General features: G+C 37.3%; 1 protein-coding gene across 3 annotated transcripts in view; it reads right to left on the bottom strand.

The window, feature by feature from the left end:
- grik4 (glutamate receptor, ionotropic, kainate 4) overlaps positions 1-22,982 on the bottom strand; it is a 454,114-nt gene that overhangs the window by 17,078 nt on the left and 414,054 nt on the right. For all 3 annotated transcript variants that reach the window (XM_083549394.1, XM_083549392.1, XM_083549393.1), the window contains 6 exons: positions 21,295-21,404; positions 20,484-20,657; positions 19,996-20,161; positions 19,367-19,592; positions 16,973-17,101; positions 16,768-16,886 (listed from right to left, as the gene is read on the bottom strand). In XM_083549394.1, coding sequence (XP_083405520.1) covers positions 16,768-16,886; positions 16,973-17,101; positions 19,367-19,592; positions 19,996-20,161; positions 20,484-20,657; positions 21,295-21,404 — 924 coding nt within the window. The remainder of the gene's footprint in view (positions 1-16,767; positions 16,887-16,972; positions 17,102-19,366; positions 19,593-19,995; positions 20,162-20,483; positions 20,658-21,294; positions 21,405-22,982) is intronic.

Raw genomic sequence — 22,982 nt, forward strand, 5'->3', positions numbered from 1 at the left:
CTTTGTTTCTACATATTGCTTTCATGCAGAATGTTTGTGATTTTACATCATGCTGCATGATTACACTTTTTCACTTGATTACAAATTTTCACGCCACTATGCGGCTGTGTGATTTGTAAGCAGGATTGCGTATGCAGAGAAAAGAAGACGTTTCATGAGTGTGGTAAAGTTTATTTGACCGCCAGCCGTGTTTGATTTACACTTTCATGTTTGTATATGCCTGCTCTCCCAGTGCTCGTCCAGTCCAAAAACATATGGCATCTCTAAACAGTCCATTCTGTGTGAATGAGTGTATGGGTGTGAAGGTGTCCCTGCTCCTTTCTTGTTCACCTGGGATAGGCCCCTAGTATAGAAATGAATGGATGGATATCTGTCTTATCCAAATAGTATGATCGAAGTAGAGGTAGGATTGAATTATGTTAGTAGAGAACAGGCATACTGAACATTCGAGTGAAAGTACTACATTGTGTATATCTTCAATGTATAGAAGCTGCTGCAATTAAGCTGCATGTGACACTGGATTGTTATTAGAAGAAACACAGAACTAATTAAAAAACACAAATGATTTAAAATGTTTTAGTAATGTTGAAATGATTTAGTAAATGATCACGTAATGATCATGCAATTGTGAACAAAGTTTTATGTACTAAACGTTGAAGTTTAAATGCAGATATACAGTACATCAATAATATACTCATAAAAAAAGTGATTACGATTATGCACATCAGTCAAACAATGTTTCTGTCCTTTGTAGATTATACTCTCTAGCCTCTACTTGTGCCATGTTGTTTTTTCAGCTATTAGAGTTTATGTTGCTTGCTACTTGTACTGCCTATGTACCTTAAAGCCCTGGCTCAGCTCTGTACAACAAACATTTCGCTTAGTGGTTATGAATGTTTAGTGTTATTAATAAAAAAAAAAAATAATAAGTTTGGAACAAAACACAGCAAGTGTGGTTATAAATGATGGGATGTAGCCTGACATGAAAGTGAGTTTAACAAAAGTTGTATGCCTCTTATGCATTATATACACTGTGTATGTATCTCATAAACTTTCTGTCAGAAGATTTTCACTGGGTATCATTGGTCGCAAGGCCGTGATAACAGCTGTCTTTAAACCTCTACTAAATATGTATTTATAAATAGCAGATAATTTAAATTTACATTTATTGTTGAAATGTCCACGTGACAGCTTACCTTACTATATATATATATATATATATATATATATATATATATATATATATATATATATATATATATATATATATATATATATATATATATGTATATATATATATATATATATATATATATATGATTTCAATTTTTATCTCTGTCCAGGTAAACATATATAAAAAAGGTCACCGTTCTGGGTGTAAATTAAATGCCAGGGATTTTACACTGACCCCATCTGACCATCATTCTTTTAATGAAAGTTGAATTAAACATGCCCTTAAAGCAAACTTCACTACTATATATTATACTTCGCTATTATCTATTATATATAAATCAAATATTATCAAATATATGGACACCTGGCCTTACTCATATGTCGGTCTTTTCCAAACTGTTGCCACAAAGCTTGAAATGTATAATTGTATAGGATGTAATTGTATAGGATGCCATTGCATGCTTTAGCATTACAAGTTCCCTTCACGGGACCAAAACCTGGTCCAGCATGACAGTACTGCTGTGGACAAAGTATGGACAAAAGCCCATGAAGACATGGTTTATCAAGGGTGAAGTAAAAGACCTGCCAATCCCTGACCTTAATCCCACTGAACACCATTGGGATGAACTGAAATACCTCAACATCAGTATTTGATTTCACTTTTGCTCTTATGTCTGAATAAGCACAAAATGTTGCGGAAAGCAGACCCAAAAGAATTCAAAGTGTGACTAAATATGACATGATATGCTCTTGAAACCAAAATGAGTGTGATGGCTCGGTGTCCAAACATTTAAACGTACATATGGTCCATAATACAATTTCATGTTAATAGATTGTTACTGTATAAAGACTATCCTATTAAAACAAAGACACTAATATACTGTATATATGTGCTTTGAATTGATTAAATTAAATTGATACATTAAAAATGAATCAATGCATTCTAAACAGTCAGATTTGAGAATTCATGAGTGGTAAGAAATACAATATGCAATAATTTTATAAACAGTTATTATACAAAAAATAATATACTCCTACAGTAAGACATGCTTTGTACTATTCTCTGACTTTAAAACTCAATCACCATCTAATTTCTTTATATGCTCTCCTTGCGCTCCAGGAAGTGCATGTGCTCTGTCAGACAGAGGCTTTCCAATTGATAAGGCTCTAAACTCACGGTTCGCTCATCCGGCTCATTATTTTGATTGCACAATGGGCAATTCCGGTCGAGAAAAGTCTTCCACATCAAATGATTTTTCTTTTGCCAAACGACTCTGAAAACGCATTGCTATCTTTGCTCTCACTGCCCGTTATTAGCATGAAGATTTGTTTACGCACTCTAATGTTGATGATCTCTCCATGTCGCCCTGCTCCGTTAAACCGGGTTTACACTGTGATTTTTTTTCCAGTCTGATTTTGCTGACAAGAAAAAAAAATTAATATTCCTTTGTTGTAAGTTGAGTTCGGAGCTCTTCCGACACCTAATCTGACATTCTCACCGGTGCTATTATGACAACATTTCTGAGTCAGGTACTGTATGTTCTCCAAAATTCTCAGAGTGCACCTGCTGCTCACTTTCAATCCATGAATAGGAGGCAAACCTCACAAGACAGCTACAAGTACAGTAGTGGCAGTGGTGACACACAAACAAATCATGGACAGAATAGAAATAAAAACTTTTATCACCTAAAGGTCACAGTCTCACCTTAAAAAAAGTTTTCATCATAGACACTGACACAGAGGCCATGTTTTTTTCAGACAGTCTGTTATAAAATTCTGCCAAGATTATATTTTGGATCATATCATACCATGTGGCAAGTAATAACCTTAAAAGACTGCTGTAATCTTTTAAAGTGGAAGTGTGTACACACACACACACACACACACACACACACACACACACACACACACACACACACACACACACACACACACACACACACACACACACACTTTTGTGATCTGCCCCCTATATTGCAGCATTTAAAATCTGCAAAAAAGTAATATAATTTAATGTGGAACAGCAGAAACTAAAGATGGACCAAAGCTTTAATGCTAGCTAGAGCCAGAACACACTGACTAGCTTACCATAACTACACTTTATACTGAAACACAGAGCCACTATGGTAATTGTAATTAAAGACAAATAGATATGAGAATAAGTCTTATACTGTGGAGAGAAAAACCTGGGATTTTTTTAAATCTCTTTTTATGGAAGTCGAAAACAACATTCCTTATATAATGCTGACTAACCCAGGTACGAGAACATATTAACCTTTTGGTTATATTTATAATGTGTTTAAGTGAATTAGCTGTCTACAATTAATTTCTATTAATGAACCATACATTGATACAATATATTAACAAAAGCATGTGGACACCTGAGCATGATATTTGTATATGCTTTTTAAACATCCCATTCAATATTTGGCCCCTATTTGCTTTTATAATAACTCACAATCTTCTAAGATAATGTTCCAATAGGTTTAGGTATATGGACATTTGGTGCAACCATGATGAGGATGGGTTCCCTCTTGAGTCTGAATCGTTTCAAGGTTTCTTCCTTATGCCATCTCGGGGAGTTTTTCCTTGCCACAGTCGCCACCGGCTTGCCCATCAGGGACAAACTTACCCTTATAAATGACATATTATTCATTTTTATCACCACATTATCTGTGTAAAGCTGCTTTGAGACAATGTTCATTGTTAATTGTTAAATCATTGTTTGGAGTGTGCTTGTAGAGACTTGTGTTCATTCAACCACAAGGGTGTTAGTAAAGTCAGGTGCTGATGTAGGGTGAGGAGGCCTGGGGTGCAGTCAGTGTTCCAATTTATCCCCAAAAAAAATTTATTCAACCGCATCCAACTTTTTGGTAACAGAGTTTGTGTGTCCATATTATGCATGTCCTATATAAAATTTTAACAGTAAAATGCTGGGAATCTGGTCAGAGTGAGTGTATTTTCTTCCTGCTGAGTTGTACATAATGTTGGAATGTTAGCTATAAATCTTCTTAGTGCATTGCTCAGGATGTGCATCTGTCTTACACTCGTTCTGTGGATCTAATTGTGCTGTTATTCATATTTCTATAACCTAAAAATGTGCTGCAAGCTTTGTGTTCTGTAAGAGTTATGTAATTAATCACAGCACTGCTCCGTGTCAGAGCAGAACAGAACAGCGGCCTGAACAACTGGACCATCAACGCCGTCTGTTTGCTGCATTTTATAACGGAGTTACATATTCATTCTCCTGCTAGATTAGTGACTGTGACTCGAAGGAAGGCCTAGTAAAGGCAGATTTGTGAGCATTCTAATTATTAAAATGGATAAAGCATCCAAGGCACACAAAAACAAACTGAGAAACTGTTTTTTTATTAATCCACATAATGTTTGTTAGATTGTAGACAATTATTATAAAGTATTACATACTTACATCTTTTACTTAATTATTTAATTATCCATTTAACATTCTTGGTTAATTGAGCTTTTCCTTGATTGAGGATGTCATGCAACATATACACACATACACACACACTATATATATATATATATATATATATATATATATATATATATATATATATATATATACATACATACATATATATATACATATACGTATATATATATATATATATATATATATATATATATATATATATATATATATATATATATATATATATATATATATATAGTGTGTGTGTGTTCAAGGAAAAGCTCAATTAACAAAGAATGTTAAATGGATGTGTGTATACATATATATATAGGGCTATCAATCGATTAAAATCAATACGATTAATCACATGATTGCCATGAGTTAACTAATGATTCATCACAACTGAATTGCACATTTTCCTCTGTTCTAAATGTACCTGAAATAAATATTTTTTAAGGTTTCTGATCAACATAGCAAATATGGATGCTTTAGGCAAATGTATGTTTACCAGTGGCGGGCGGTCAAAGCCTTCTCTGCTGGCCTAAACACTAACAGAAGCACTGACCTACATTTACAACCTAAATTCTAATATTTGTTCCATGAAATTGTATTAATTTTCCAACTTCATTTCGTAGTGTTTCTAACCCAGCCATTAGGGGGGCACAAGCCAGTGTACTCTTAGTGCCGGTCCCAAGCCCGGGTAAATGGGGAGGGTTGCGTTAGGAAGGGCATCCAGCGTAAAACATGTGCCAAATCAAATATGCGGATCACAAATGAGAATTTCATACCGGATCGGTCGAGGCCCGGGTTAACAACGACCGCCACAGGTATCGTTAGCCGACAGGGTACCGGTGGAAATTGGGCTACTGTTGGCCGAAGGAGGAGAAGGAGAGGAGGAAGGTGTCTACAGAGACGGCAGGAAAAGGAGCAGTGTAGGAGAGTAGAGGTTCGGGTTGGTACTTTAAATGTTGGTACTATGACGGGTAAAGGGAGAGAGATAGCTGATATGATGGAGAGGAGAAAGGTAGATGTGTTGTGTGTTCAGGAGACCAAGTGGAAAGGGAGTAAGGCCAGGAACATTGGAGGTGGGTTTAAACTGTTTTATCATGGTGTGGATGGGAAGAGAAATGGTGTAGGGGTGATTCTGAAGGAAGCGTACAGTAAGAGTGTAGTGGAGGTGAAGAGAGTTTCTGATAGGGTGATGATCGTGAAGGTGGAAGTTGAAGGGATGATGATAAATGTCATCAGTGCCTATGCTCCACAAGTTGGCTGTGAGATGGAGGAGAAAGAAAGATTCTGGAGTGAATTAGATGAAGTGGTAGATGGTGTACCTAGGAAAGAACGATTGGTGATTGGGGCAGACTTTAATGGGCATGTAGGTGAAGGGAACAGAGGTGATGAGGAGGTGATGGGTAGGTATGGTTTTAAGGAGAGGAATGTGGAAGGGCAGATGGTGGTAGATTTTGCTAAAAGGATGGAAATGGCAGTGGTGAACACGTATTTTAAGAAGAAGGAGGATCATAGGGTGACGTATAAGAGTGGAGGAAGGTGCACACAGGTGGATTATCTTCTGTGTAGGAGATGCAACCTGAAGGAGATTGGAGACTGTAAGGTGTTGGCGGGGGACAGTGTAGCTAGACAGCATCGGATGGTGGTCTGTAGGATGGTTTTGGAGGCGAAGAAGAAGAGGAGGAAAGTAAGGTTTGAAAGAAGAATAAGATGGTGGAAACTGAAGGAGGAAGAGTGTAGTGTGAGGTTCAGGGAAGAGGTCAGACAGGGGCTCGGTGGTGGTGAAGAGGTGCCGGATGATTGGGCAACTACTGCAGGAGTGATGAGGGAGGCAGCTAGAAAAGTACTTGGTGTGACATCTGGAAATAGAAAGCAAGACAAGGAGACGTGGTGGTGGAATGAGGAAGTGCAGGAGAGCATTAGGGGGAAGAGGTTGGCAAAACAGAAGTGGGATCGACAGAGTGATGAGAAAAGTAGGCAGGAGTACAAGGAGATGCGGCAGCAGGTTAAAAGGGATGTGGCGAAAGCCAAGGAAAAGGCATATGAGGAACTGTATAAGAGGTTGGACACTAAGGAAGGAGAAAAGGATTTATACCGATTGGCCAAGCAGAGGGACCGAGCTGGGAAGGATGTACTGCAAGTTAGAGCAATAAAGGATGGAGAGGGAAATGTGTTGACTAGTGAGGAGAGTGTGTTGAGAAGATGGAGGGAGTATTTTGAGCAGCTGATGAATGAGGAAAATCAGAGAGAGAGAAGGTTGGAGGATGTGGAGTTAGTGAAGCAGGATGTAGATAGGATTAGTAAGGAGGAAGTGAGAGCAGCGATTAAGAGGATGAAGAATGGAAAGTCGGTTGGACCAGATGACATACCGGTAGAAGCGTGGAGATGTTTAGGAGAGATGGCAGTGGAGTTTTTAACCAGATTGTTTAACAGGATTCTGGAAGGGGAGAGGATGCCTGAGGAATGGAGAAGGAGTGTGCTGGTACCGATCTTTAAGCATAAGGGAGATGTGCAGACCTGCAGTAACTACAGGGGAATTAAGTTGATCAGTCACACCATGAAGTTATGGGAAAGAGTAGTGGAAGCCAGGTTGAGAGAAGAGGTGACCATCTGTGAGCAACAGTATGGTTTCATGCCGAGGAAGAGCACCACAGATGCCTTATTTGCTTTAAGGATGTTGATGGAGAAGTATAGAGAAGGACAGAAGGAGCTGCATTGTGTATTTGTGGATTTAGAGAAAGCGTACGACAGGGTGCCGAGAGAGGAGTTGTGGTATTGTATGAGGAAGTCAGGTGTGTCAGAGAAGTATGTGAGGGTGGTGCAGGACATGTATGAGGACAGTGTGACGGCAGTAAAGTGTGCAGTAGGTACGACAGACTGGTTCAGGGTGAAGGTTGGACTGCATCAAGGATCGGCCCTGAGCCCTTTCCTGTTTGCAGTGGTGATGGACAGGTTGACGGACGAGGTCAGACAGGAGTCTCCCTGGACTATGATGTTTGCAGATGATATTGTGATTTGTGGTGAGAGTAGAGAGCAGGTTGAGAAGAGCCTGGAGAGGTGGAGATATGCGCTGGAGAGAAGGGGAATGAAAGTCAGTAGGAGTAAGACAGAGTACATGTGTGTGAATGAGAGGGAGGGCAGTGGAGTGATGCGGTTGCAGGGAGAAGAGGTGGAGAAGGTGGAGGAGTTCAGGTACCTGGGGTCAACAGTGCAAAGTAATGGAGAGTGTGTTAGGGAAGTAAAGAAAAGAGTGCAGGCAGGGTGGAGTGGGTGGAGAAGAGTGACAGGAGTGATTTGTGATAGAAGAGTATCTGCAAGAATGAAAGGGAAAGTTTATAGGACTGTGGTGAGACCTGCGATGTTGTATGGATTAGAGACAGTGGCATTGAGTAAAAGACAGGAGGTGGAGCTGGAGGTAGCAGAGCTGAAGATGTTGAGGTTTTCGTTGGGAGTGACGAGGATGGACAAGATTAGAAATGAGTTTATTAGAGGGACAGCACATGTAGGATGTTTTGGTGACAAGGTGAGGGAGGCGAGATTGAGATGGTTTGGACATGTGCAGAGAAGGGACATGAATTATATTGGTAGAAAAATGCTGAAGATGGAGCCACCAGGTAGGAGGAAAAGAGGAAGGCCAAGGAGGAGGTTCATGGATGTGGTGAGGGAAGACATGCAGGTAGTTGGTGTAAAAGAGGCAGATATAGAGGACAGGGTGGTATGGAGACGGATGATCCGCTGTGGCGACCCCTAATGGGAGCAGCCGAAAGAAGAAGAAGAAGAAGATTTCGTAGTGTTTCTCTTTCTGCACTGCTTCCAGTATGTGGATGTTAGATTTTTGTCCAATCAGATTATAGCCTCTATTTACTGCCATGTCAATCTAATCTGCCCAGGGCCTTCAAAGTCAATACTGCTGGCCCTTTAACTGTAGTCTCCTTAAGAATTAGCTCTGTTTCCAATCAGCTAGCTGGCCCAGAATAGTGTCAGCATTTTTTCGTCCTCTGATTGGTTGGTCAGAAGGAAACTTTTACAGCCAAGTTCGACTGGCATGTCTGAAGCTCTCTGCACACATAAATACATCCGAGTTAGACTTTTTTTTATCCCTACGGAGGAAGAGAAATTGGCTTCGGACATATTTAAAAATAATAATTAAAAAAAAGCATCGTGAGGAGGTCAGCCAACCCCAAAGCTAGCTAGCTTGTCTCAGCCCGGGAAAGGGTTTGTTGGCTACTTCCAGACCAGTAAATACAAGCGGTACCACTGCCTTACAGCCTCTGAGGAGCGGTGCAAATTATAAGTCTGCATCTCTGGTGAGTAGCTTGTTTTTTAATCAAATGTTTGTTTTTGTCATGTTATTATATAAATATTGATTCTGAACAAATGATGTAGGTGGCACAGTTGTGGTTGTAGTGTAGAGGTTTGGAGCTTGCTTTAGTAAAATGGTATTCACCCTCCATATGTGAAATGCCTCTCTCTCTGTAATACCACGCGTTGTTATATTGCGTTTTTTGTATAGTATTGATGCTTTCTATAATTGCGACGTGATAGTGGTGGTATTGAGAGGTGGATTAAGTCCCCAATGAAGGCCCAGGTACCAAATGCACAGCCCCCCCACTGATGTTTACTATAAGTGAAACTAAACTCAACATAGAGCATTAAGACAAAATATTTTTGTAAATGTTTTAAAGTAAGTATGGTATTTTAAATTAAGTAAATCATCAGAACACCAAACGGAACTTTGCCATGTTTCCACATGGACGGTTTTAATTGCCGGATGTGTGCAGATTTGAGACTTGGCGCATCAGTAAAACAAATGTTTAGTAATTAAAAATAATTTTTTGGTGGATTTCTTTATTTTTTTATGTATCGGAGTAAAAAAAAGGACGTCGTGAATAAATGTGTGTTGCGTTAAATATTTTTATTTCGCCTTTTTCATATTTATTTAAAAAAATGGTCAAACAGAAATCCGCAATGTATTAATCGAGCGTTAACAAAATTAGTGCTGTTAAAATTAATTTGCGTTAACGCATTAATTTTGACAGCCCTAATATGTATAAAACATATATACATATACAAAACCACTTTAAAGCTGTCCCATTCTAACTGAAATTAAACAAACATATTTAAAATGTTCAATTTCGAGGTTCCCTGGTGGTCTAGTGGTTAGGTTGTGGTGCTCTCACCGCTGTGGCCCGGATTCGATCCCTGGTCAGGGAACCAACCCCAGCCATTAGGGTTGCACAAGCCTTAGTGCTGGTCCCAAGCCCGGATAAATAGGGAGGGTTGCGTTGGGAAGGGCATCCAGCGTAAAAACATGCCAAATCAAACATGCGGATGGTCCGCTGTGGCGACCCTTAATGGGAGAAGCCGAAAGAAATGTAAAATATTCAATTAAAAAAATTATTTGAATTAAGCAATTAATTCAATTAATACAAAAGGTGAAAAAGTAATCTTTTGATTAACTCACATCAACACATAGGAGGATGATGCAGTGATTAACAACCACAACATTAGATATAACAGTTCACTTGGAAATATATAATGGATGCTCAAGTCATTTGAAATTCACCAGTGCTCCACAATTCACTGTTAGGCAATAGGAACACAAGTGGGGTGGATCTTTATAGAACAGCAATCCAGTCATTGTGTTATACACTGTTCTTGCTTCTGTAACTCTAGGAGAACCAAAAGTAAAATCATACGACAAACACTACTAGCTGCCTCTGCGAAAGTGACGCATTGACCAACGATAAAGAGAACCACAAAGGGATAACCCATCCACATTTCTGAGCAAAAAACTTGGGCCAAGCTGAAAAAGGCAACATTTTAAAGCTTAACAACAAATCTTTGGTCAGGAATTGAGCAAGAAATACATAATACTGTAAATCTTCCCCTGGTCTATAAATCCTGATCTGATAGGCTGCATGAGGCATAGCAGATAACAAATAATCACTAATCTTTTAAGAAAAAAAAATCAAAAAAGATATTTTTGGAAGAAAGAAATTGTAAACCCAGACATGCGAGTACATAAAGACTTTAAACATTAATTTCCCTCTTTCAAGCTTTTCCAAACTATGGGCAAGGCTGTGGCACACACATCATCACACATGCAAGGCCAACAGAAAAGCTTGACAATGAGGCATTCACCAACCAGATCTTAAATAGTGGTGGTAAGCAGTGATAACACAAAACAGGTGTGAAGGCTCAGTGACATGTGACAGGTCATGTAATATGCAGGGAGCTGATGGGGAACCGTAACAATTTTAGCAGAAATCATGATATGTTAGCACAGGAGGTCTCAGTTTGAATTTTTGCTCATTTTCAGATCAATGATTTGTTGTTAGCAGCTTAATATTTGCCATTTTGGATTTTGCCATTTTGGATTTTATTTGGCTAAAAGTGTTTGAAAGAATCCTCATGAGGAAGCTTGTACTGCCTTAATAAGCTGTCTGCAGTGCACCATGCTCACTCTGATCCTATGGCACTGCTCAACTGATCCAGTTCTCTCATGGCAGTCAGCATTGCGCAGCATTTTTTTAAATAGCAAAAAAAAAAAATTTAAATATAAATAAATTCTGTGTGCTTTTCTAACTATATAATATCTTCCCAGAATAGCTTTTAGACTGATAGTATTCATAGTCCTTGACCGAGTGAACCAGTATCAGGATGAAATTATTGAAAGAGACTTTAAAGCACTTCTGTAAGTCACTCTGGATAAAGAAGTATGCTAAATGCTGTGAATGTGAAGTCTTCACAAAATCTTAGGTAACTCTGATGGCCACAATCATAGGATTCACATCATTCTTGCACTCAACAAACCCTTCACTGAACCCTTGTGCCTTGTGGATGGGAACATTTCCAAGTCAGAGACAGCAATCAAAGAGGACAGAAATCATACTGATTCTTAGTGATCCTTTCCTGTAAAGTGAATAGTGAATCCAAACCATGTTAGCGCATCCCCTGCAAGCATAATAGAGCTACCGGCTTTTCTTTTACCTTGTCATTTGTCTATATGAGTGTTTAAAGTAAGCCTGGACCTGACGACAGGCTCGGAGAGGTTAATGAATGGTCCAGCAGGAAAAGATTAGGTGTCTTGGTTCTAACCTAAATCCTTATAAGAAGATTCGACACGACCCGAGGAGGAATCATTCAAACCTTGGCAGCATTTTAAAATGATATTATATTAAATATCCCTCCAGCAAGATAGAGTCAAAGACTAGTAACTGGTTAGAAGGTGACTGTGTGGATTTATTGTGGCATTTGCAGTCTAATAAACTAAATGAAATTTCTTTTTTATGCATAGGCAGCATTCATTCCTGATATAACTATATTGTTCAGAGTTGAGCTATGCTCTCAAAGAGAGGAATAAAGATGCACCAGAACGATGTGCAACGTCTGCAGTCTGCCTAAAACAGAGGTGTGTCTCAGTTACATGCAAGTGTGATCTGTTTTATTGTTTGACATTAGTCAGTCCAAGTCCAGCACCAGATGAATCTAACCACTCAAAAAGCAGTGCTTTTTTTAAAAACAATTTCGATTGTGAAAACAATAAAACAAACGTATAGAATGTAGATTCAAGATTCACATTTTTTAAAATTTGCCACAAACATAGTTATATGCAGTGAAAAGTGGAAAAAAAAAATTAAAATCTTGACTCCATAGTGCTAGCTAGCTACTTCCTGGTTAGCGGCTAATGCTAGCACTAGCGATTCTTTAACAGGTTATGTCCAGTAATTTTTCTTAAAAGGAGAAAATCCTGACAATTCCACATATCGTGGGAGTAAATGAATAGAAGAAATGAAGATATTTGTTAAAGTATGCTAAAGCAAGTAGAACAGTTAAGTAGAAAATATATTTTATAAAAGAAATATTAAATGTAAAACACACCCTTTTTTATTACCCACTTGGGGTCTAACAAATGTAAACTATTTAATTGCATTTTAGCAATTTATTTAATTTTATTAAATCAATTTAATTTGTGCCAATTTCATTGATTAATCATTTTAATCAATATAATATAAAATTTTTTGCATTTATTTGATTTATTAAATTTTTATAAAATATTATAAAGTATTATTTTATTTATTATTTAACCAAGCAGGCATTTTATTTTACATTTAAATTTAAAACATTTCAAAATGTTAAAAAACTGTTCAAATGTTGATGATCACAAATGATAATAATAATAGAAAACTGCATTAATAAAAGAAATGACATGCAATTTTATGTTTTGCATTTCTTCCCTCTCACTGTACTGAAATTGATCCGAACGTGAATTTTGTGTTGACATTTGTGATAATTTCAATACATAAATATTACTTTACTTTTGTACAGAGAATTGAACAATTAGATAGGATGCTTTCTATATTATTCATTTTATTATTATGTTTCTATATCTAGAAATGTATGTGATAATCGCAGTTAGGACTGTTAGCTCTATATTGGCAATATACATTACAATAGGAGACTCCTATTAGGTGTATTTCACTACCACCTGGTGGTAGGTATCTTCTATTTATTCTTTTTTTATTATTATTAATCCTTGCTTTTATGTTACTTTAAATTGCATTTCACAACAGCGAAAAAAAAAATCTTCTTTAGTCAATCTTTTTCAATACCTTGAAAAACAAGTGCTTGTGTTGTTTAAACGGCATGAGGTTAAGGTACTAATGAAACAAAGCCATGTCTCAATCATTTCTACTAAAAATTTCTAAAATGCCAGAAACCTGTACAATATTTAAGAAAAAATAAAAATCACAAGTTTAACACAATTTTGAATATATTTGTGTAGTTATTAATATAACCTTTGAACTGAAGTCAAAATATGTTTCTATCAGATTAATATTTCTAACATAATCAGTAAAAAATAAAAACTAACCTTTTTATTAATTTATGGTTGATATTTATTTGGTGCTTTCTTTAATGAAATGTCGTAAAGTTTTTATATCAAAGTGCACTTGATTCGCCATGGTTTAGTGAAACACTAACGATACATCACGAGAATGTAAATTCTGAAGGTAATTGAGACACTGGGCCATGAAGTCTATAACAATTACATTTCTTGGATGAAGTCAGCTGTTCTTTTCCTCACTGCGGTCGGTAAAACTACAGCACAGTCAAATATATGCTGCGTACCAGCTCGTGGGCACACTTTGGCACACTTTCAATCTACAAACGAGCAAACATCCTCACCAACCCACCCGACACAATGCACAGACTATAAAACATAGATCACAGTAACACAGTTTTATCCATCCTCTGGGCTATTTATCAGTCTGTTCACAGCAACACTAACGGCTTGAAAGCTCTGACATTTAGTTTTTAGATGTGATGTGGCCATTAGACCTGCTACATAATTACCTAATGGGCATGATTTGAGCTGGTAAAAATAAAATACTTTTTTTTCTTTATTGCGTTTTCTGCTCCTGCACAATATTTATAGGGTTCAGAAATATAGTTTATACATTTGACTGTTAATGCATTTCAATGTTGTTATGCTGATATAAGCAAAATTTGTTAAAATTTTATAATACGTTTTATACCAGACTTTACTACCACATATGTGGTTCTTTCAAAAAAAGTTGGAGGCACACAATTGTTCAGGATGTCTATGGATGAGGTAGCATTACATTTTTCCTTACATCCAAACTAGCAGACCCAAACCTGCTCCAGCATGACAAATGCCACTGTGCACAAAGTCCATTTACATATGGTCTACATGGGTTGGAAGATCTTAAGTGATCTGCTCCAGAGCTCCGAATTGAACCATATTAAACACCTTATTTAAATATTTCATTTTACTTTTTTTATTTGAGAGCGAAGAATAAATATTATTTCCTTTTTTTGGTCTGATTATTATATTCTTTTTTACTGCTTTAAAAGTGACTGCATTTATTCTGAAACCCTTTAACAGGTTTCTCAAGCATACATATTGTAAAACCCAAATTAATTAAAATCTTAAAATGTTCCTTTATTTTAATAGATTGTACTGAAATTTTTAACAAAATGTGTTCACAATAGAGAGCTTTGAGGGTTTGAAATATAGCTTTAAAATTGGTATGAAAACCAGACAATATCACACACTGCTTTACATTCATTGTGCTACTAAGATGAAATATCAAAACTTAGCAAAATTACACCTACGATTTTTGTTAAACCATGCAACTGCATAATCTAGCATTAAGTCACTAAAATTAAGTGACATAAGGATTTTATTACCTGATGTCAGTCAGCTGTGAGTTAAATATCTGCATTTTTATCAGTATAAAGCTTTCATCAGGATAATTGGTTTTACAAAGATGATCAAACTGACAATATGTATATTAAATTTGAATGCACTTGTATCAATAAATTAATAAGTGGAAAAAAAGGAAATTCTTTGCTGATGTGCAGGAGAATGGAAATTTGAACCATATAAATAATTTAAAAACATAATAGAACAAAAGTATCGAGACATCTGACTATTCCACCAATATGTTGTTCTTCCCCCCAAACTGTTAACACCAAGTTGGAAGCACACAAATAGATTAGCATTATATTTACCCTTTTACATAAACTCTGAGACCCAAAACTGTTCATGAATGACAACATCTCTGTGTAGAAAGTAAGATTCATTTAGATAAGGTTTACATGTACTGGAGTGGAAGATTTTGCAGCCTGCTATAGAGCTCAACACTATAAAACACTTTTGGGATGAACTGAAATGCTGACTGCACCCCAGGCCTCCTCATCCTACATCACGACTTTACTAACTACCTTGTGGATAAATAAGCACAAATCTCCACAAGCACACTAAAATCTAGAGGAACATCTTCCCAGAAAAGTGGAGGATATTATAACAGCACTAAATGGGGACTAAATGTGGAAGGGAATGTTCAAAAACCACATACAAATTTTATGTCCAGGTGCCCACAAACATTTGTCCATATATTTCAGTTGTCATTTTACTTTTACTTTTGATACTTATATCTATTTAAAAGTACTTTTATACTTTTATTCAAGTCGAAATGAAAAAAAAGAGTATTTTTTATGTTTACTGGAAGAATATTTTCCAGTACAGGAATGGTTTACTTTGTCCATCACCATGAATTAAGTTTTCATTAACTATGTGTGTTTGATATGTACTGTAGAATATTTTAAGAGGTTTTGCTAAATATTACATTTAATGAACTGTACTTTATTGCTTATTGTTCTTTATGTAACTGTTTTCATTTCCATAACTGCTTTGAGTTTATCCTGCAATTCATTTCAGTAACTGTTTATATTCTTTATAATAACTCTGGAAGTGTGAAATCTTGCACAAATCTTAGGATATGTTTCTAATCACCTTTTAACCTATTTTTAACTTGATTCTTTTGCATATCAAGTATACCTCTGATTGCTTGTTACAGTTAAATTAAACAAAATAAATGAACTGAAAGCCCTCAACATCTGTCTCTAGGTTACTGCCATGATGGAGAAACCTCATGTGTAAGCCTTTCAAGTTTGAATGACAATAGCGAAAAAGAAAAGACAAAAACAATGCTGAACGCTTTACAAAAAGTTAATCAACTCCCACACCAACTTGCTTGACTCCACACATAGCAGACAGATGCTTCTGTGATGTGGGACTGTGGAACTCAGATGTGGGAACTCAGAGTTTTATGCTCCTCTACACGTTTGCTCATGCTTAAGGAAACAATGGCACATTCGCATAATATTATCGCATCCTTCTTAAAAACGTGTTAAAACTCTTTTATAAGTGTATTATTTCCATAAACAAGTCACAGCTTTGGTTTTTGCAAACATAGTCGGTCATTTTTATTGATCAAAATTGTGTTGTTTGTTAGAAACAAACTCTTTCTTTCACACAGAATGATCATTAAATATAAGTCACCTATAAAAAATTATAGAATCATACACTTATATGTATTCATGCTGGAGATAGAAACTAGAGAGATTATAATCACCTCTCGAGAGCACCTGTTGATACGGTTGGTACCGTTGGTACAGGTCAGTGGAGAGCAAGCACCTGTGTGAGGTAGACTCAATGGTGTGTGCTATAAGGTGGAGGGCTAAACAGGGTTCAGGACAGGTAAAGGGGCTCAGGAAGGAAGGCGCGTGGCCGGGGAGAAGGACACAAAGCAGAGGCAGGTAAAATAGCCCTCTCTCACCTCTGTTCCTGGAGTGTGACGTAGCATCCATACAAACTCCAACACTGCCATGAAGATAGCAACTAACAGGCCACACACCAGGACTACAAAGATCCCGCCGATGTTCTCCATGCCTAGACCTACCCAAGAAATACACACAAAAACAAATAAAATTATTCACATTAATAGACAGACAGTGTCGATAGTTTAGCGGTCAGAGCTTCACCTTTGGCTCGATGGTCCTCCTCTTTCGGACACTTCCCACCATCCCACCATTTCCTTTTTAGGATCTCCAAGCGGTTCTCTTCCTGCAGTCTGAGGATGGCCAGGTCAAACTCATCCCTGTACACAGAACCTTAAAAAAAAAAAACCACAGAAGGTATTTATACAAGCTCAAACAGCCTAGAAATGTATTTTAACAAATTTTTGTTCCAGTATATTATAGCTTCTAAACACTTTTAGGCAGAGCAGAATTATTATCCTTCACAAAAATTACCTTCACTAATTGTGCTAAAAAAAAAGCTGTGAAAATGTATATCTATTGTATAAGCTTTTGATATTTTGTTAAAAGAAAAATCACCAAAATGATCTGCTTGAATGGAAACAAGAAATTCTACAACCATGACCTGTTTTCCCAAGGGTATAAATATGAGGTAACACATAGACCAAATTCACATAGAGTCATTCTTCACAATGGCTCATATTATCGGATATCATTGTGATGTGCGGCAAAAGGTTGTTATGCTTCCCAAAATAGATATAAGAAAATCACACTTTCTTGTATTTTCTATCTTTCTGATTTGTTTTTAACAAAATATCAAAAGGTTAAACAATAAAAACTCTGACTACAGCTTTCTTTGCTCATATTTAACAAGGGTGCCAATATTAGTGTATGGCATTGTAGTATAAAATAAACACTATATACAATGATAATAATTTATTTTTTTACTCAAACTAATTAACACACTTACTTACCTTTCTGCTAGAAATATTTCCATATGAACCTTTTCAACAATCTTATGTGTGCAATACATTTTTCACAACCCTGAATTTTAAAAAAGTTTCAGGTTCAACAAAAAAACTTTATTGTTGATTTCATATGACCTGATTTAAGCTTCCATACATATTCCCGCTTTCTCATCAGGAAGGCACTCAGAAAGACACTCAGGAAGACACCAAAAAACATCAAAAAAGACAGATGTTAGTTGACCTGAAAATGTCTAGGATAGATATAAAAATTTACACTGATGCATTGTGGGTGCTTTGCAGCAAGGGTTCTTAGGGCATTTGTGAAGATTTTGAAATTTTTCTACCAACACGAAAACTTGGTTGTCTCTGCCAGGCCGTTAATTCTTCTAAAGCCGATAACAAACACTCCCAATTCAATTGATGGTGAGAAAAACGTGTTTACATGGTTTAATAAACACAGAATCAATATTTTGCAATGACCATGAGCTCTACTGAAATCCTGTTGTAGAAGGATGATAGAATAGAGGAGTTTTCCAAGATCCCTGTACGCATGTTATTCAATCTTGTGGAACATTACAGGTAATATTAATTTCATATCTAATCTCTACTAAATAAAAGCTGCGAGGAATATTAATCATTTTGCTATGTTTTAACCGAATATTGTAAAAATAGTGTGTCGAAATCTATTTAGATCATATCTTGGACAGCATCATTAAAATTTTACTGCACATTGTATTATATAATTGCATATATTTTATATATATAGCTATTTCATTTCTTAAAAAAAAAAAAAAATAAATAAATATATATATATATATATATATATATATATATATATATATATATATATATATATAAAATATATACTTGCCTTACTTTATCTTAATACATTATTTATTTATTTAAAATATAACTATATTCTTGTCTTAAATTTTAGTATGTGTTTATTTCACACACACACACACACACACACACACACACACACACACACACACACACACACACTTATATATATATATATATATATATATATATATATATATATATATATATATATATGAAAGGACTTTTTACACAAAAAAAACAAATATTTTACTAGTTTGCACTACATATATGTAATATGTATGTGACAAATAAACAACCCGAAACAAATGTTTGCAAAAAAAACAAGGGGCATTGTCATGCAGTGTCCCAGACTTTCCCAGCCATATGTAGCTTTTTTCCCCTTTTGCTTAATCTAGGAGACATGTTCCAGCATCACAATGCCCCTGTGAACAAAGAAAAATCCATGAAGATATGCTTTACATGGTTTGGGGTAGAAGATCTCCTGCTATAGAACCCTATTGAACACCTGGGATGAATTGGAACACTGACTGCACCCGAGGCCTTCTCATCCCACCTACATTGGTACCTGACTTTATTAACACCATTGTGTCAAAATCTCCACCATCACACACCAAAATCTAGTGGAACATCTTCCCAGAAGATTGGAGGGAATTTTTAGAGCAAATTGGGACTCAATGTGTAATGCGATGCTTAAACAGCACATACCATACTTGACCAGGTGTCCACAAACGTTTGGCAACATTTTCATATAAGGGTGCCAATAATTCTGGCTGTAAATATAAAGCAAAATTCTTGTGGTTCTTACCCACAGGCATTCCAATGCCATAGCCCTTGGTGTCCAGCAGACCTCCGATTTGTGTGAGGTTGCAGTTACGCTGCCTGTAGTACTCGTTCATGGTGCTCTCTAATAGGTAGGCGTAATTGGAGTTCAGTACACGGGCGATGCCTTCTTCTGTGCTCTTCACAAATACACTGGGCTGCTTGGAGTGCATGAAGTTCCACATGCGCTGGTATGTCTGGTAGCGCGAGTTCTGAACAGAAAGGCGACAAAAAAACATCCATTTCTGATGGGTTTGCAATTCTGCCTTTTTACAGCCCTACATGCTTGTATATTCATTGCAGCTTGTATAGTTATGCAGTATGATAGATGAAACTAATCAAACACCTGAAAGCCGACTGACGGTCTGGAGTGTGTGAGATAAAGCTGGAAAAGAGCAGGAAAAAAAACACGATGCTGCCTTGGAAAAAATCACATTAAGAGGATGAGTCTTCTCTAGGGAGAAAGATGTTGAATGATGTTGACGCTAAGCCAGAAAGCAGACAGAGCAAAGCAGGTTTGAGCAGCTCTGACATGTCTGACAAGCCTGCTGACACGCCATCGATTCTGGCATAGGCTTTCTTGTTAACGTCTTTTGTCCTTGGAGAACAAATTACCTGGAAGAAGGTCATGGTGGAGCCACCGTGCATGGTCCCGTACTCAATGGCTGTCTGATCTGCCAGATCATCCACAGACTCGATGGGGACGTCCATCCTCTGGACGGTAAGAAAGGCAGCCAGGTTGGCCGTGTAGGAAGAGATGATGATAAGCGTGAAGGCCCACCTGTACATCAAATAACCGAAAGCTAGAGATAAGGAAAAAGACTGGAGCATTATCTGACATCAGAAGAACTGACCCCTGTATGATGAGCCTAAATGCACCCCTATGCTCGAACAAATATCCCTGGCTTCGCTTTAATTCTCCACTGACCCTAATGTGTAGAAGTCAGAAAGGTCTGGGCAAATTACTGAACAAAAAAACATGGCAGGGAAACAGACCAGCAAAGTAAAGGAGTGGATGTATTGCTTTCATCTAACATGAGTGGTCACTGGGGTTATAAAAAAGAGAATGAGAGGGAGAAAGAGAAAGAGGGAGTAGTTCTCACCATACTCCACTGACACAACGTGTAGAGAGAGCTCGTGGAGCAATAGTGGAACCTTGCTGCATGAAGCCACCTACTGGGAACCAAAAACTGTTCCCCAAAGAGTACTGATTTATGAGGAGACTACAGCGTCCCTTCAGGCAGGGGTGTGGATTGTACCATTCGTAGGGGGTCAACCTGTACTCCAGGACAGAGAGACAGAGTAGAAAAAAAAAGAAATGAGGAAACAGGGAAAGGAAATTTTAACAGTTGACAAAGCATGAAGTCACTTATGCTCCCTGGTGACTTTGCAACCTGTTTTTTTAAAGTCTCAGTGGAGGAGTGTGAAGTACCCATGCTTGCTTAAGATCGATGGGGAAATAATGACCTTCTGAGTGTGCTGCTGAGAGGAGTACGCCACCAAGGCTCTTTAAGTGACACACTGGTGCTGTTTGCATTACAGTAAAAACATGGAAATATGTTATTTGCTTTATGTGACAATGTTGTGTGTGTATGTGTATAAATATATATATATTAATTAGTCAATTATCTAACAAAAATTGTCTGGTGGCCGAAAATATGTCAGAATACAATTGTCTGGGCAAAGATCCAATAAAAAAAATGTTGGCTGGTAAAACATGCAGGCGAGAAAGAAGTCACAGAATTTCATCTAATATGAAACCTTATGAAAACCTCATAAAAGATCAGCAACCAACCAAAATGTAATGCAATGCAAAGAACTGTATTTAAAACACACTGCATGTATCCCTTCAGCATTTCCTTTATTGTTCAAAGCAGATCCTTTATATGTCTCAGTGTGGAGCTGAATATTTACCTGGCTACCAAAAAAAGCACACAGCTAACTGCTAGATATGCCAGCAACATGAAGAGCCAGACCCCTGGAGAGAAGGGATCCAGGAAGGAAAAATATCCCGGTCTTCTTCCCTAAAAGAGACAAAAGGATTAGAATGCAGGTCTGCACACACATTTTCTTTTTTAGAGAATGCGCATTGCTTAATTATTATTATTATTTTTTTTTTTATTACTTTTTTTATTTTATTTTTTATATATATATATATATAATTATCTGACATCAGAAGAATTGACCCTTTTATGATGAGCCTAAATGCACCCTATGCTCGAACAAATATCCCTGGCTTCGCTTTTATTCTCCACTGACCCTAATGTGTAGAAGTCAGAAAGGTTTATATATATATATATATCAGAAAGGTCTATCTATCTATATATATATATATATATATATATATATATATATATATATATATATATATATATATATATATATATATATATAAGTACTTTTTATTATTCCCTGTCCGAAAGCCATGCTGTGCTACTGTGTGTCACAATAGTTGCTAGAATATTTGATTTATTATATTATATAATATTTAAAAAATGTTAATACCATGCTTATTTGTACTAGGGATGTTCCAGTGATAATTGTGATATTAATCAATGTTTTCTCATCCATTTGTACGACTGGCCTCTCAGTATCTCATAATAAGCGCAAAAAAAATCATGCTGTTACATGTACTGTATGTGTGCTGTATCACACCAATCCACAACTAAGCTGCTAACTAGCTAAGTAGTTCCCTTACAGAAACTGGAGCTGTGTCAACAACGCTCCATGCTCTGAATCGAGACGGTTGGGTGACATCATTGTTAAGGGGATACACATAGCTTGAGTGCAGCTTGCCTGGCAGCGTAGATCGCTCTTCGAGAAGGAAAGAGCTTTGAAAAGAAAAGAGCTTCGAGAAGGGAAGAGCTTCCTCAGAACATGGTTTCTATTTTCTGTAGGGAGAGCCCTGCACTCCACCTCTCTTTCTCCAAGGAGGGGAAGGGCATGGATGCCAGTGAACCCGCTGACACTTCCTCACAGCCAGTTCTATAGTCATGAGTGTCTGCTCCACCCAAAGTCTGTGGAGCATGCCCCATCTCACCTAGAACATCAACTGCCTGGAGATGCTGGCAGTGCTTCTGGCTCTAAAGCAATTTCTCCCAGACTTAAGAGGCCACCATGTGTTAATCTGTACATCAACTATCAGAAGGGTCTGCGATCTCGCCTCTGTACAGGCTGGCATGTCAGATCCTCCTGTGCTTCCAAGGGAAGGGCAACATATAACCCAGGGTACTTAAAGCAGGGATCAGATGCCCTCTTAAGACAAGGGCCAAAGCTCAGTGAATGAAAGCTTCACTCCAGACATGGTGGAGCAGATATGGAGGAAATTTTACAGTGCACAAGTAGACTTGTTTGCGACTCAAGAGACATCGCACTGTCCCCTCTGGTTTTTCCTCACTCACCCAGCCCCGCCTGGGCTAGACGCCATGGTAGAGGTGCGGACAAGGGTGCACCTGTATGCCTTTCCCCCGTTGCACTACTCCAAGGAGTTCTGAAAAGAGTTTGCTGGGATGAAGTCCATTTCCTCTTGGTGACGCCGCAATGGCCGGGCAAATTATGGTTTGCAGACCTGGTAGCTTTTCTTGAGCAAACTCATTGGGAGA

This window comes from Silurus aristotelis (assembly GCF_946808225.1).
Source record: "Silurus aristotelis genome assembly, chromosome: 8".
Classification (NCBI taxonomy): domain Eukaryota; kingdom Metazoa; phylum Chordata; class Actinopteri; order Siluriformes; family Siluridae; genus Silurus; species Silurus aristotelis.